At 57.1% G+C, this 13,751-nt stretch overlaps 2 protein-coding genes across 2 annotated transcripts; both read left to right on the forward strand.

Moving 5' to 3' along the window:
* BIN2 (bridging integrator 2) lies at positions 1–7,673 on the forward strand. The gene is made up of 11 exons (XM_085212410.1): positions 1–199; positions 1,695–1,775; positions 2,746–2,800; positions 2,944–3,038; positions 3,137–3,232; positions 4,288–4,395; positions 4,481–4,566; positions 4,828–4,903; positions 5,328–5,410; positions 6,400–6,961; positions 7,413–7,673. Exons 1-11 carry the CDS (start codon positions 125–127, stop codon positions 7,518–7,520), a joined length of 1,425 nt encoding a protein of 474 aa, XP_085068536.1. The 5' UTR covers positions 1–124; the 3' UTR covers positions 7,521–7,673.
* Positions 7,674–10,050: 2,377 nt separating this feature from the next.
* Positions 10,051–13,751, forward strand: SMAGP (small cell adhesion glycoprotein). Its single transcript, XM_085212406.1, has 4 exons — positions 10,051–10,182; positions 12,736–12,808; positions 13,144–13,218; positions 13,389–13,751. The coding sequence occupies exons 2-4, from the start codon at positions 12,778–12,780 to the stop codon at positions 13,559–13,561; spliced, it is 279 nt and encodes a 92-aa protein (XP_085068532.1). The 5' UTR covers positions 10,051–10,182; positions 12,736–12,777; the 3' UTR covers positions 13,562–13,751.

Here is a 13,751-nt window from a genome sequence, read left to right on the forward strand (position 1 = left end):
CCCACCCCGTGGTTGGGTGTTTCGGGGGTGCCCGGAGCTCGGCGGATGCATCGCTTCGAACTTCCGCAACAGAAACCAAACCACAGTTGATGCTGCAAGCAGAACCCTGCAGCCATCAGCAACCATGGCTGAGGGCAAGAGCGGGGCTGGGCTGTTCGCCAAGCAGGTCCAGAAGCACTTCAGCCGGGCACAGGAGAAGGTAGGGCATGGCCTCACCACCCTCGACTTTCATTTTTCGGTGGGTTTTTGCAGGGTGAGGTGGGGCAGCCCCAATGGGCTCTGCTCGCCGTGCACCTCTCTCCTCCCTTGGGTGCTCACAGGGTATCCGGTTGGGTGCCCCGCAGTGCTGCAAGTATTCAGTTTTGCAAGCTGCTCCTCAAAGCCCCCCGAAATGCTTCATAAAGTGGGATTTTCTCCCCAGAAGTACTTGTGGTGCAGGCCATGGGGTGGGTGATGCTGGAACGGGGTTCTGTGGGACTGTCCCCATGTCCCCCAGGGCCAGCAGAACCCAGGGTCAGGATGGCCCCGCAGTGCGGGTGCAGCCCATGGCAGGAAGTGGGGGGAAGGGCTGCGGAAGTGGGCTGAAATGGGGCGATTGGACGTGGTTTGGGGACATTTCAACCCCAACAATGGAAGGAGAAGCTCCCACGGTTCCTGGTTAGGGCTAAATTCAGCTCTTCTGTGACCATATCTGCCCAGGACACGCTTCCGTGGTTCTGCGGTTGGGACATGGGGTGGCCTTCACCCACAGCTATTCCTCCTCCTCCTCCTCCTCTTTGCAGCAGTGTCACCAATTCCCACTGGGGCAGCACTTTAGGGCTTCATTTGCATCAGTATTCACCCACTGTATGACATCCCCGTCCCATCTCTCTTCCATTCCCACACCATCTCCATCCCATCCCTGTTTTACCCCCATGCTATCCTTGTTCCAATCCCATATCATCCCCATTACATTCCTCTTCCATCCCCATACCATCCCCACGCCATTCCTGTTCCATCCCTGTTCCATCCCCATGACGTCCCCATCCCATCCCTGTTGCATCCCCATACCATCCATGATCCATCCCTGTGTCATTCCTGTCCATCCCCTTACCATCCTCATCAAATCTGTTCCATCCCCACACACCCCCACCCCATTCTTCTTCCACCCCCATCCCATTCCTGTTCCATTCCTACAACATCCCCATCCCATTTCTCTTCCATCTCCACCCCATCCCTGTTCCATTCCCACACCACCCCCATCCCATTCCTCTTCCATCCCCCCACACCACCCCCACACCATCCCTGTTCCATCCTCATCTCATCCGTGTTCCATTCCCACACCATCCCCATCCCATACCTATTCCATCCCCATCCCTTCCCCATTCAATTCCTGTTCCATCCCCATACCATCCTCATGTCATCCCAATGCACCCGTGCAGGGGAGCTGTGGGGAGCACAGGGCTGCATCCGTAAGATTTCACAAATGAAGGCAGTCTTGCGTGGGGACACACTGTGTTGGTTTGGCTCCCCAAACCCACAGATTTCCCCTAAAAATAAAGAGCATTAAGGGATGTGCAGAAGTTTGGCATCCCTCAAGCACACCTCAGTTCAGGTGGGCTCCGCGTCGAGGCAGTCAGGTCCTGGGCACCCTTTAGGGCTCTTCCAGCATTTTGCCCACTCTCCTTGCTGACGCGTCCCCCTTTCCATCCCAGGTTCTGCAGAAGTTGGGCAAAACCGTGGAAACCAAAGACGAGCAGTTTGAGCAGAGCGCAAACAACTTCCAGCTGCAGCAGGTGGCACCAGGGAGTAGAGGGGACTGGGGGGATAGGGTCACTCCGTGCCATCCCCATGTCATCTGCATGTCAGCCCTGTGACTTCCCTGTTCCATCCTCATACCATCCCCATTCGGTCCTCATGCCATCCCTATGCTATCTCCATACCATCCCGATACCACCTCTGTTTCATCCCCATAGCATTTGCATTTCATTCCCATGCCATCCTCATCCTATTCCTGTTCCACCCCCACACCACCCCCATTCCATCCCTATTCCATTCGCACATCATGCCAATGCCACCCTCATGCCATTTCTGCACTATCCCCATGCCATCCCAATGCCATCCCTGTGCCATTCCCATCCCATCCCTGCACCACTCTCATGTCATCCCTGACCCATCATATCATTCCAATGCCATCCTCATGTCACCCCAATGCCATTCCCATCCATCCCTGTACCATCCCACGTCATCTCCATGCTATCCCTACTCCATCCCCATTTTATCCCAATGGCATTCCTATACCTTCCCCGTGCCATCCCTGTGCCGCCCCTGTTCCATTCAGTGCAATCCCCATTCCACGTCATCCCTTCCCTGTACCATCCTCCTTCCCATCCCCATCCCACCCCACCATCACTCCAATGCAATCTCCATCCTCATTCCTCCCCAGTGCCACCCCAATTCCATCTCCTTCCCATCCCCATCCCAGTTCCACCCCCAGGCCACTCCTGTCCCATCCCCATCCAACCCCAGTGCCACCTCCATCCCATCCCTGCTCCACCCACACCCCACCCCAGTGCCATCCCCATGCCATCCCTGTTTCATCCCTATCCAAACCCAGTGCCACCCCCATGCCATCACTGTCCCATCCCCAACACACCACCATCCATTCCATCCCTCCCCACTCCCCACACCCACTTTGGCTCGAGGGCAACCCCATCCCAGGGGCTCCAACCTGCCCCCTTCCCCCCCAATACAATTGCTTTACAGAATGAAGGCAACAAACTCTACAAAGACCTGAAGGCTTTTGTCGGTGCAGTGAAAGGTACAGAGCAATGCCCCTTTTGCACACCCTGGGCAGTGAAGCACAGAGCATCCAGGGGGGTGGAGGGGTGGGGGGTTGTCAGGCCCTGTGCTGCATTTCCTCACCACGCATCCCAACTTTTGCAACTCCCCCCATCCCTGCAGTGATGCACGAGAGCTCACGAAAAGTGACCGAAACACTGCAGGAGATCTACAGCACCGAATGGGACGGACACGTGGAGCTGAAGGCCATCGCAGACGTGAGCACTGCTGTCCCCTGAGGGTTGGGGTCACGGAGATGAGTCCACGGGGACAGAGCCCGGCACGTCCCCGACTCCCATCCCCTTCCCTCCTGCAGAGCAACGACTTGCTGTGGGAAGACTATGAGGCGAAGCTGGGCGACCAGGCGCTGCGCCTGATGGAGAACTACCTGGCTCAGTTTGGGGACATTAAGGCACGTGGGGTGTGATTGTGTGGCATGGAGTGGCGTGGCATGGCGTGGCATGGGATGGGGTGGGTGGTATGAGATGGGATGGGATAGGATGGGATGGGATGGGATGGGATGGGATGGGATGGGATGGGATGGGATGGGATGGGATGGGATGGGACGCTGTGGTGTGGCAGGGCACGGCATGGTATGGTAAAGTGTGGTATGGCACAACATGGCATGACATGGCACAGTATGGTATAGGATGGGATAGGATGGCACAACAAGGCATAGCATGGTGTGGCATGGCCTGGCGCAGCACTGCATGGCACGGCACAGCATGATACAGCATAGAAAGGAATGGCATGATATGATATGGCATGGCGTGGCATGGCATGGCATGGCACGGAAAGGCACGGCATGGCACAGAAAGGCACGGCACAGAAAGGCATGGCTCAGCATGGTATGGCAAGCATTGCATGGCTCAGCACAGCCCTGTATGGCATGGCATGGAATGGCATGGATCATTATGACATTGCTTATCATGGCATGGTGTGGCATTGCATGGCATGGAAAGGCATAGCACAGCATGGGCACAGCATGACTTGGTATGGCACAGTATGACATTGTATATCGTGACATGGAATGGCACGGCACGGTATGGCATGGTATGGCATTTCATGGCACATCACAGCATGGTTTGGCACGGCCTGATGCAGCATTCCATGGCACAGCACAGCATGGTACAACATGGTATGGAATGGCATGGCACGGCATGTGATTTCAGATAACATGTGGCAGAGTATGACATTGTATATCATGGCATGGCACAGCATGGTGCAGAAAGGCTCAGCGTGGCCATTGGCATGGCATGGCATGGCATGGCATGGCATGGCATAGCATGGTACAGAACTGCATGGCATGGCATGGCATGGCACGGCACTGCATGGCATGGCATGGCATGGCACAGCATGGCACAGAATTGCATGGCATGGCACGGCACAGCCCAGCACGGCATTGCACAGCATGGCACAGCACGCCATGGCACTTTTCCATCTCTCTGAGGCCTCTGCCCCACTCAGGAGCGCATCGCCAAACGCGGCCGCAAACTGGTGGACTACGACAGCGCCCGGCACCACCTGGAAGCACTGCAGAACGCCAAGAAGAAGGACGAGGCCAAGATTGCCAAGGTGGGTACAAGTCTGCTCTGGGAGAGGGCCGTGCCCCACTAACATCCCCCCTATAACCCCCCATAACCCCTCTGGACCCCCACAGGCTGAGGAGGAGTTCAACAGAGCGCAGGCGGTGTTCGAGGAGCTGAACCGGGAGCTGCGGGAGGAGCTGCCCGTGTTGTATGGGAGGTACTGAGCTGACCCAACCCGCAGCCCCCTCCCCAAAATCCCCCCTGAAAAAGCTTTGCAAACACGCGTGCAGCATTCCAACTCCCCTCCACCCCCCCACCACCCCCCAAAAAAAAACAACCCACCCCATTGGGATGCAGCACTGTCCCAAACAGCCGTCCCGCTTTCATCCCCCCCCCCATTTATCCCCTCCCCAAGGATGAGGGTCAGGAGCTGCACCCCTCCAGCCCCCTCCTCCTCGTGCCCCATTTCTCCCCGCAGCCGCATTGCCTGCTACGTCACCATCTTCCAGAACATCTCCAACCTGCGTGACATCTTCTACAAAGAGATGAGCAAGGTGGGACCCCAAAGCCCCCTTACAGACACCCCCTCCCCTCCCATTCTGCTGGTGCTGCGCCGCTCTCTGGGGTTGATGAGGATTTGCATCACCTCGAGCGCTCCAGTGCTGCTGTCAGCAATGAGCAGTGCTGCTTCACCACCAAGTTTTGGGATAAAAAGAGTCTTTTTATCCATCGTTGCAATGGTGGGGGGAAAAAAAAAAAAAGGAAAGAGTTTTGGAGTTTTGCTTCTTTTGTGGGGATCAAATAGGCCCCCAAAGGGCATCAGGGAGAGGAAGGATGGATGGGAGAAGCGATTTCCTCTCAGCTGGTGCTTTCCGGCCTCAGTATGACCTCTTTTTAACCCAAATTTGCCCTTTGTGGGATGCAGCCCCACCCATGGGGGTCCCGGGGGCTCTGATGAGTTTCTCTCCCCCCACACAGCTCAACCGTGACCTCTACGAAGTGATGGGGAAACTTGACAAGCAGCACTCCAGCAAAGTCTTCATCATCAAAGGTGTCTCCAGGTAATGGGGGGGTCCTGTGGTGCCCCAGAGCCCCCTCCCCCAAAAAATGGGTGGATGTAATGCCCTCCTCTATTTCTGCCTGTGACCAACGGGGATGAATGAGCATCTCCTGACGTTGGGTGATGAACTGGGGCTGAACACCTCCCAGTATTGGGTGTTATGGGGCTGAATTGCAGCACCTCCTGATGTTGAGGGCTACAGGGTTGAATTGAGACTGAGCATCTCTTGATGTTGGGTGTTAGAAGGATGAACTGGGGCTGAGCACCTCCTAGAATTGAATATTATAGGAATGAGCACCTCCAAACACTGGGTGTTGTTGAGATGAGTTGGAGCTGAGCGCGTCTAGACATTGGGTGCTGTAGGGCTGAATTGAGGCTGAGCATCTCCCAACCTTTGGGTGTTATAGGGTTGAACTGGGGTTGAGCACCTCCTGATATTGGGTGATGGACTGGTGCTGAATGCCATCCAGTATTGGGTGTTATAGGGTTGAATTTCAGCACCTTCTGGTGTTGGGTTCTGTAGGGTTGAATTGGAGCTGAGCACCTTCCAGTGTTGGGTGATGAATTGGGGCTGAGCACTTCCTTATCTTGGGTTCTGTAGGGTTGAATTGGGGCTGAGCACCTCCCAGTGTTGGGTGATGAATTGGGGCTGAGCCCAACTTCCTCCCTCCCAACTTTGGGTGCTGTAGAGATGAAATGGAGCTGAATGTGTCTAGACATTGGGTGCTATAGGGCTGAGCTGGGGCTGATCATCTCCTGGTGTTGGGTGCTATAGGGCTGAACTGGTGCTGAGCACATCTCAGTGTTGGGCGACAAATTGGGGCCTTTGGCTTTGGTGCCCCCCCCAAGCTAATGGGATGCCTAGGGATGAATTTGGGTTGGGGACGGAATTTGGGTTGGGGACACAGTGTCACCATGACCCCAGAGCAGTGTCCAGCTGCATGTAGGGTCTCACAGGAACTGAACCCAATCTGTCATCCCCCCACGCAGCAACCGCCGCTCGCTGCTCATCTCGGCCCCCGTCAGCCCCCCAGCCGTCTACCCTTGCCCGGAGAAGTCACCCAACTGGGACCCCTCATCAGAAGCAGAGCAGATACCAACGACCCCCGGGGTGGGCAGCGATGCCACTGAGGATGTCCCCAATGGCCCTGCAGCACAGGGTCCAGCTGAGCCGGGTGCCCCCATGCCTGGACCCCCTCCAGCCTCACCCACGAGTGTGGGGTCTGCGTCAGAGTCAGAGTGCAGCGAGGAGAGTCATGAGATCGACCTCAGCCCCAAAGAGATGGAGGTGTCCACGGGCAGTGGGTGCCCTGAATACCCTAAAACAGAGGGGGCTGCCGGGGGGGGAGTGGAGGGCATCGCTGCATCCATGGCTTCCATGATCCTCTCCGAGGCCATCGCTGCGGCCACCGGTGCTGCTCCGGAGGACAGCAATGGCACTGGTGGTGGGGACAGCATCGACAGTGAGACCAGCCCCGTGGAGGGGGCAGAGGAGGGTCCACACCCCGAGGGATTGGAGGAGAGTGTGGAGGGGACGGATGTGTCCCCAGAGGTGAGCAAAGCCCAGGTCAGGGCACTGGGGGTGGGGTTTGGAAGGCAGAGGGCTGTGCTGGAGTCTGACCCCGTGGAGGTACATGGGGTGATGCCCTGGGGTGCTCAGAGCCCCCATAGAGGAGATGGAGGTTGGGGGGGTCTGTGAATGAGCCCCAGCTTTGTGCAGGGATGGGGGTCTGGGGACAAGCCCAGTCTGATGCAAGGACACAGGGCCCTGGTGGGTCCATGGATGAGCCATGGTGCAGGGACATGGGGATGGGGGAGGCCAGGGGTGGGGGGGGGAGAGGGGGTGAGATGAGCCCCAGCTGAATTCAAGGATTTGGGGATGGAAGGGTCAGGAGATGAACCCCAGCTTTACGCAAGGAGATGGGGCTTGGGGGGGTGGGGGGAGAAGAGTGAGGGGACCAGGGGATGAGCCCCCACCCCATGCATCGCTGCAACCCCCGCAGGTGGGGCTGGATGCAGGGCCCCATGAGCATGGCACACCCGAACCACCGGAGCAGGACGTGAGCTGTGACCCCCCCCAGGACACCGGCGAATCCCTCACCCCACTGTGACCCCCACTCTGTGGCCCCCCACGCCCAGCGCAGTGCAGGCAGTGAAGGGGGAGCAGCTTTATGGGACTGCCTGCAGATCACTGCGCGTAACCATAATGTGCTTCACCACACACAGTGCTGAAATAAAGGCAGAGGGCAGCGCCTGGAAATGCACTGAGAGAGGAGGTCGGATTTTCTAGACCACAGTTCCATCCCCAGCACCAAACTTCGGATTTGCATTGCAGCAGGCATTGCATACAGATGGAGCATCCCATGCAAATCTTTGTGCTGCAAAGGTGCAGCATTGGGGTGCATGGAGTTTTGCTCATGGAGAGGCTCATGTGCAGCTCCGTCCCCAGCACAAAATCTGGGATTTGCATTGCAGCAGGCACTGCATACAGATGGAGCATCCCAAGCGAATCTCTGTGCTGCAAAGCTGTGACATTGGGGTGCACTGCAGCTCCATCTCCAGCACCAAACACCAAATCTGAGGTTTGCATTGCAGCAGGCATTGCTTACAGATGGAGCATCCTGTGCAAACTCACTGTGCTGCAAAGGTGCAGATATGGGTTGCACTGCAGCTCCATCCCAGGACCAAACACCAAATCTGAGGTTTGCATTGCAGCTGGCATTGCACACTGCTGGAGCATCCCACGCAAACCTCTGTGCTGCAAAGGTGCAGCTTTGGGTGCACAACAGCTCCATCCCCAGCACCAAATCTGGGGTTTGCATTGCAGCAGGCATTGCTTACAGATGGAGCATCCCATGCAAACATTTGTGCTGCAAAGGTGCAGCATTGGGGTGCACTGCAGCTCTGTCTCCAGCACCAAATCTGGGGGTTGCATTGCAGCAGGCATTGCGTAGTACAGATGGAGCATCCCGTGCAAACATTTGTGCTGCAAAGTGCAGCATTGGGGTGCACTGCAGCTCTGTCTCCAGCACCAAATCTGAGGTTTGCATTGCAGCAGGCATTGCACACTGCTGGAGCATCCCATGCAAACTCACTGTGCTGCAAAGGTGCAGCTTTGGAGCACTCTGCAGCTCCATCAGCACCAAATCTGGGGTTTGCATTGCAGCAGGCATTGCATACTGCTGGAGCATCCCATGCAAACTCATTGTGCTGCAAAGGTGCAGCTTTGGGGCGCTCTGCAGCTCCATCAGCACCAAATCTGGGATTTGCATTGCAGCAGGCATTGCTTACAGATGGAGCACCCCGTGCAAACTCACTGTGCTGCAAAGCTGTGACACTGAGGAGCTCCAACCCCAGCACCAAATCTGGGGTTTGCATTGCAGCAGGCATTGCGTACAGATGGAGCATCCCGTGCAAACATTTGTGCTGCAAAGTGCAGCATTGGGGTGCACTGCAGCTCTGTCTCCAGCACCAAATCTGGGGTTTGCATTGCAGCAGGCATTGCACACTGCTGGAGCATCCCATGCAAACTCACTGTGCTGCAAAGGTGCAGCTTTGGGGCGCTCTGCAGCTCCATCAGCACCAAATCTGGGATTTGCATTGCCGCAGGCATTGCTTACAGATGGAGCACCCCGTGCAAACTCACTGTGCTGCAAAGCTGTGACATTGAGGAGCTCCAACCCCAGCACCAAATCTGGGGTTTGCATTGCAGCAGGCATTGCATACAGATGGAGCATCCCAAGCAAATCTCTGTGCTGCAAAGCTGTGACATTGGGGTGCAGTGCAGCTCCATCTCCAGCACCAAACACCAAATCTGAGGTTTGCATTGCAGCAGGCGTTGCTTACAGATGGAGCATCCTGTGCAAACTCACTGTGCTGCAAAGCTGTGACATTGAGGAGCTCCAACCCCAGCACCAAATCTGGGGTTTGCATTGCAGCAGGCATTGCGTACAGATGGAGCATCCCGTGCAAACATTTGTGCTGCAAAGTGCAGCATTGGGGTGCACTGCAGCTCTGTCTCCAGCACCAAATCTGGGGTTTGCATTGCAGCAGGCATTGCACACTGCTGGAGCATCCCATGCAAACTCACTATGCTGCAAAGGTGCAGCTTTGGGGCGCTCTGCAGCTCCATCAGCACCAAATCTGGGGTTTGCATTGCAGCAGGCGTTGCTTACAGATGGAGCACCCCGTGCAAACTCACTGTGCTGCAAAGCTGTGACATTGAGGCGCACAACAGCTCCATCCCCAGCACCAAATCTGGGGTTTGCACTGCAGCAGGCATTGCACACTGCTGGAGTATCCCATGCAAACTCAATGTGCTGCCAAGGTGCAGCTTTGGGGTGCTCTGCAGCTCTGTCTCCAGCACCAAATCTGAGGTTTGCACTGCAGCAGGCATTGCACACTGCTGGAGCATCCCATGCAAACTCACTGTGCTGCCAAGGTGCAGCTTTGGGGTTCCCCGTGGGACAGCTCCTGTGGGTCTTACGGACAGGTTCCTAAATGGGATTTGTGCCCCCACCTCCCTTCGGGCTCCACGTGTGTGCAATGCACTTTGCTGCATGGGCCGTGCTGCTGCAGGGTGCCCCATCCTGCACCAGCAAAGGGTTAAGCAGGAGGAATTGCAGCTCTGTCATCATCAGGGGCAGTGGAACTGGAAAGGTGAGGCAGGAAGGGAACGCCTGGGCGAGGCCAACGCTGCACTGCACTGCATTACACTGCGCTGCACTGCAAGGAGCAGCACATGGTGTCTGCAGCCCCATACGGCCGGCACGGGTATGGGGGAGTGGGGGGGATTTGGGGTGTGCTTTGTGCTTGGGGTGGTAGGTGTGGGGTGTGGGGTGGTGGGTGCGGGGTGGTGAGAATGGGGTGGTGGGTATGGAGTGATGGCTATGGGGTGGTGGGTTTGGGGTGGTGGGTATGGGATGGTGGGTGGTGGGTGGTGGGTGTGGGGTGGTGGGTGTGGGGTGGTGGGTATGTGGTGGTGAGAATGGAACGGTGGGAATGGGGTGGTGGGTATGGGGTGATGGGTATGGGGTGGTGGGTATGGGGTGATGGGTATGGGGTGGTGGGTGTGTGGTTTTTGGGTATGGAGTGTTAGATGTGGGGTGGTGGGTGTGGGGTGGTGGGTGTGGAGTGTTAGATGTGGGGTGGTGGGTGTATGGTTTTTGGGTATGGGGTGCTGGGTGTTGGGTGTTTGGTGTAGGGTGGTGGGTATAGGGCGGTGGGAATGGGGTGATGGGTATGGGGTGGTGGGTGTACGGTGTTGGAAATGGGGTCTTGGGTATGGAGTGTTAGGTATGGAGTGTCGTATATGGGGTGCTGGGTATGGGATGTTGGGTGTTTAGTGTCGTACATGGAGTGTTGAGTTTGGGGTGTTTGGTGTTGGGTGTTAGGTATGGGGTGCTGGGTATGGGGTGGTGGGTGTGGGGTGGTGGGTGTGTGGTTTTTGGGTATGGAGTGTTAGATGTGGGGTGGTGGGTGTGGGGTGGTGGGTATCAGGCGCATGGAGTTTTGCTCATGGAGAGGCTCAGGTGGAACACAGCCCTGCAGAGGGCAGAGCAAACTCTGAGTCAGGAGAGGGGGGAATCCCACAAGATGGAGCAGAAGGCAGTGGGGTCGTGGGCCCATCCCCTGGGTTTGGGGGTGGGATGGTGCCACGCATCCCCTACATTGAGTTTCTGGGACTGCACTGCAGGAACCACTCGAGGGCTCCAGGGAGGTTACAGGGACTAAAGAGCAAAGCTGCATCCGTAACAAACCCTCACCCAGAGAGCCCTCCCCCAACCCCCTTTGCACCCAGCAGTGCAAACAAGAGAGCATTTTCCCATCCCATGAGCACTCCCAGCTCTACAGCACATTCCCTGCAGTCAGCCCCACACCTCTGCCCCACGTGCTGCTCAGTGCAGAGCTGTGCAGCGCCTGCAGGACCGGCTGCCTTGTGCCCCACAAACTGGTTTAGCTCTGGTTTGTCGCCATCCCGACCGGCCGGTGCTGTGCTGCAGCCTGGGGGGGTCCTGGTAAAATAGGGTTTGGCTGCTGGGAATGGGAATGGGAATGGGAATGAGAATGAGAATGGGAATGGGAATGGAATGGGCACGGTGGATGCATGCAGTAGGGTAGGGGCTGAGGGAATGGGAATGAGAATGGGAATGGAGTGGGAATGGGAATGAAGTGGGGATGTTGTGTGCACGGTGGGATGGGATGATGGATTGGGAATGGAGCAGGCATGGAGCATACATGCAGTAGGGCAGGGGCTGAGGGAATGGGAATGGGAATGGAATGGGAATGGGAACTGGCAGGGCATGATGCATGCACACATTGGGGCAGGGGCTGATGGAATGGGAATGGGAATGGGAATGGGGTGGACACCATGCCTGCACACAGTGGGGTAGGGGCTGAGGGAATGGGAATGGGAATGAGAATAGAATGGGAGCGAGCATGAAAATGGGAATGGGAATGGGGTGAAGATGTTTTGTGCACACAGTGGGGCGGGAGCTGAGAGTATGAGAATGAGGAGGGAATGGGAATGGAATGGGAATGGAATGGGAATGGGAATGTGTGCACACAGTGGCACAGGGGCTGAGGGACTGGGAATGGGAGTGGAATGGGAATGGGAATGGAAGTGGGAATGGGAATGGGAATGGAACTGGAATGGGAATGGGAATGGGAATAGAAGTGGGAATGGGAATGGGGTGCATGCACAGCACGGCGGGGGCTGCTGGAATGGGAACGGTGTGAGCACAGTGCGCGCAACACAGCAGCACAGGGGCTGAGCTGAATTCCTGCAGCCCCGACCTGCAGGGAACGCAAAGTGCAGCTCCGAGTCACAGCGGGGCCAGCAATGCCAGCGCTGCTCCCTGCTTTGCAAACCCCAGTCGGCGTGGTGAGCCGTGCCCGCCCCGCTCCCTCCTGATTCTCAGTTTGCTCTTCTTATTGATTGATTTTCTTTTTTGGGGGGAGACGTTTTCGTTCCTGACATCTAGCGGTGCCTCTCTGCTGAGCGCTGAGTCACTCGTGCCCGGTGCAGGAGTCGCTGCCCCCGGGCTGCAGCAGCGCAGCTCTGCTTTGGGGGTTGCAGAGGTGGTTGGTGGGATGGGGTTGGTGCACGGGAAGGAGCTCTGATGAGCGGCTGGGGCTGCAGCAGCTCCTGGTGTGCGATTTGCGAGGCTCTGCGAGGGTGTGGGGGTGAAGGTGATGTCGCAGCCCCACAGAAGTTCACCTTGGAGAGCAAAAGGCGAAATGTGGATGCTTTCCCCAGATGCTCACTGCTCCCCTCCCGTCCCACTGCATGGCAGCACTAACCACGTCCCTTCCTTCTCTCCACAGTTGTGAAGGAGCCCTGAGCCCGAGCTCAGCCACGCCGATGCCATGGAGGGGGCTCTGCCCACGCTCCCCCCAGGTAAGACGTGGGGCACGGGCTGAGCGTTGGGGTTTGTGCTTACTTAGAGGTCTTCTCCAACCTTCACGACTCCACCACCTGAATGACTCCACCAGCAGACGTGGTGGGATAGGTTGGGGTCGGATTTGACCTTGGAGGTGTCGTCCCATCTGAATCACGAGTGGGCACGGTGGGGTGGGTCGGCAGTCGGCAGGGAAAGGGGTCACCATCCCCATGGTGGGGGGGGGGGGGTCACAGAGCTGCAGGGATGTGGGGATGCATTTGGGTGGGAGGGGGTGATCTTCTCAGAGGTCTCATCCAACCCAATCGGAACCATTCTGCCATTCCACGAGAAGAGCTGACAACGCCGGGGCTGAAGAAGTCTCACCCCCCAGCTCCCCACGAAGCAGCCAACACGGCCGTCATCGCAGGTAGGGGCTGCCCACCCCCCCCAGTGCTCCCCATACACTGCATGGGGCTGAACGCCGCTCCTCTCCTCTCCTCTCCTCTCCTCTCCTCTCCTCTCCTCTCCTCTCCTCTCCTCTCCTCTCCTCTCCTCTCCTCTCCTCTCCTCTCCTCTCCTCTCCTCTCCTCCCATCAGTGGTCATCACGCTGGTGTTCCTCACCCTGCTGACGGTGCTGGTGGTCATCGTCATCTACCTGTACAGAAACAAGGGCAGCTACCTCACCTACGAGCAGCCGGTGGCCGAGGAGGACGCGGCCGTGCAGATGGAGGATGACCCATCCAAGGAGAAAGAGGAATATTTCATATAGGGTCCATCTCACGTCGCCTGAACCGCCAGGAGTCCGATCTCTGGCAGCTTTTCTTTTCTTTTTCTCTGTAATTTATTAATTAAGGCAGAGGAAGGTGAAGGCCAGGCATGCTGCTGCCTGCCTGCAGCTCCGCACCCCATCCCCTCCCTTGGGTGAATTCAATACAACCCAGTGACAAAGGCTCCAAGAA

Source organism: Meleagris gallopavo, chromosome 31 (genome assembly GCF_905368555.1).
Source record: "Meleagris gallopavo chromosome 31, MGAL_WU_HG_1.1, whole genome shotgun sequence".
Lineage (NCBI taxonomy): Eukaryota > Metazoa > Chordata > Aves > Galliformes > Phasianidae > Meleagris > Meleagris gallopavo.